A 1,670-nucleotide genomic window follows, 5' to 3' on the forward strand; every position below is an offset into this window, starting at 1 on the left:
CTTCCCCTCAGACCCCTCCAGAAGCCTCTCACCCCCTCGCCCGCCAGCTCACCCCTCATGAAGAGCCCAGTGGCCGCCGCTCGCCACCCCCCCTCACTCGGCCGCCGCCATGTTGCGATCGAGCCGCATCCGGGCACTCGCCCTGCCCGCGTTGCCCCAGCAACAGGCTCCGCCCCTTTGGGCGGGAGGACAGGGCTGGGGGCGTGGCTTCGCATGAGGAAGGCGGGGCCTGCGGAGGAAGGCGTGGCTCCGCCACGCCCTTTGACCCCGCCGCGCTCCCATAGGAGCTAAAAGAGAAGCTTGGCCAATCAGAGAGCGGAAAGCCGGAGATTGGCGTCCCTGGTGCCCAATGGGAGCGCGGCGCGGGCGGAAAGGGCGGCAGGAAGGGGGTGGTGGCGCGCTAAGATGGCGGCGCTGTGAGGTGAGACCGGCGCGGGCACCCTCCGGTGCGGGACAGGGGGGGCTCCCGGTGGGGCGGGGAGGCTCTAACCGGCTGTTTCCTCCCCCTCAGGCCCCGCCCGTCGCGGTGCTGCCGACCCGTCGGATGCCGCTCCGCGCTCTCCTCAGGGCCGCGGCCTCGCTGGGCCGCTGCGGTGCGTACCCGGCCACCCCCCCCACCAACACCACCGGTTCCCCGGTCCCTCTCCGCCTCCCCGCCGCCTCTCACCATTCTCCCCGTCCTCCCCACGCAGGTAGCGGGGTGCTCCCGCCCGCCGCACCCCCTCTCTGCCCTCTGCCGGCCGCCGGCATGGCCACCCTCAACCAGATGCACCGGCAGGGCCGGCCCAAGCCGCCCCCCCCCAAGCTGGGGGCCACCTTCGGCCGCCCCCAGATCAAAGGGGTGGTGGTCAAGAACCTCATCCGCAAGCCCAAGAAGCCCAACTCGGCCAACCGCAAGTGCGCCCGGGTGCGGCTGAGCAACGGCAAGGAGGTGATCTGCTTCATCCCCGGGGAGGGCCACAGCCTCCAGGAGCACCACGTCGTGCTGGTGCAGGGGGGGCGCACCCAGGACCTGCCGGGGGTCAAGCTCACCATCGTGCGGGGCAAGTACGACTGCGCCCACGTCCAGAAGAAGAAGAAGTGAGGTCGCAGGAGGCGAGGGGAGGGACACAGAGGGGGCGACAACCATGCCGGTGGCCTCTCCGGGGCCGAGGAGAGATGCTGTTTGCTTTGGCTGCACCCATTAAAGGCTGTGCCGTGAGGGAGACGCTGTGGAGTGGTGTTGGGGGAGCTGGGGGGCACTGGGAAGGGACCTGAGGTGGGCCTGGAGAACCTGGGGGCACTGGGAGGGGACCTGAGGTGGGCCTGGGGGATCTGGGGGCACTGGGAAGGGACCTGAGGGGGCTTGGGGGAGCTGGGGGCACAGGGAAAGGGCCTGAGGGGGCTTGGGGACACTGGGATGGGACTTAAAGGGACCTGAGGACAGTGGGAAAGGGCTTTAGGGGGACCTGGGGAGGGCTTGGGGGCGCTGGGATGGGACTGGGGCCGCTGGGCGCTGCGCCCGGGGCAGGAGCCGGGGAGGGGGCGTGGCCAGAGCGCTCAGAAAGGGGCGTGGCCGGGCGGCTGCGTCCTCCCTCTGCCCCGCCCCTTCCCTCCACGTGCCTCCCATCAGCCCCCGCGCCGCGCGCTCCAAGATGGCGGCGCCCATGGCGCTGTCGGCGGCGCGGCGG

General features: G+C 71.6%; 1 protein-coding gene across 1 annotated transcript; it reads left to right on the forward strand.

The window, feature by feature from the left end:
* The first annotated feature begins 315 nt into the window (after positions 1-315).
* MRPS12 (mitochondrial ribosomal protein S12) lies at positions 316-1,205 on the forward strand. Its single transcript, XM_014961847.1, has 3 exons — positions 316-421; positions 512-593; positions 693-1,205. Exons 1-3 carry the CDS (start codon positions 350-352, stop codon positions 1,082-1,084), a joined length of 546 nt encoding a protein of 181 aa, XP_014817333.1. The 5' UTR covers positions 316-349; the 3' UTR covers positions 1,085-1,205.
* The last annotated feature ends 465 nt before the right edge of the window (positions 1,206-1,670 follow it).

The sequence above is a fragment of the Calidris pugnax genome, unplaced genomic scaffold (genome assembly GCF_001431845.1).
Source record: "Calidris pugnax isolate Ruff unplaced genomic scaffold, ASM143184v1 scaffold1019, whole genome shotgun sequence".
NCBI lineage: Eukaryota > Metazoa > Chordata > Aves > Charadriiformes > Scolopacidae > Calidris > Calidris pugnax.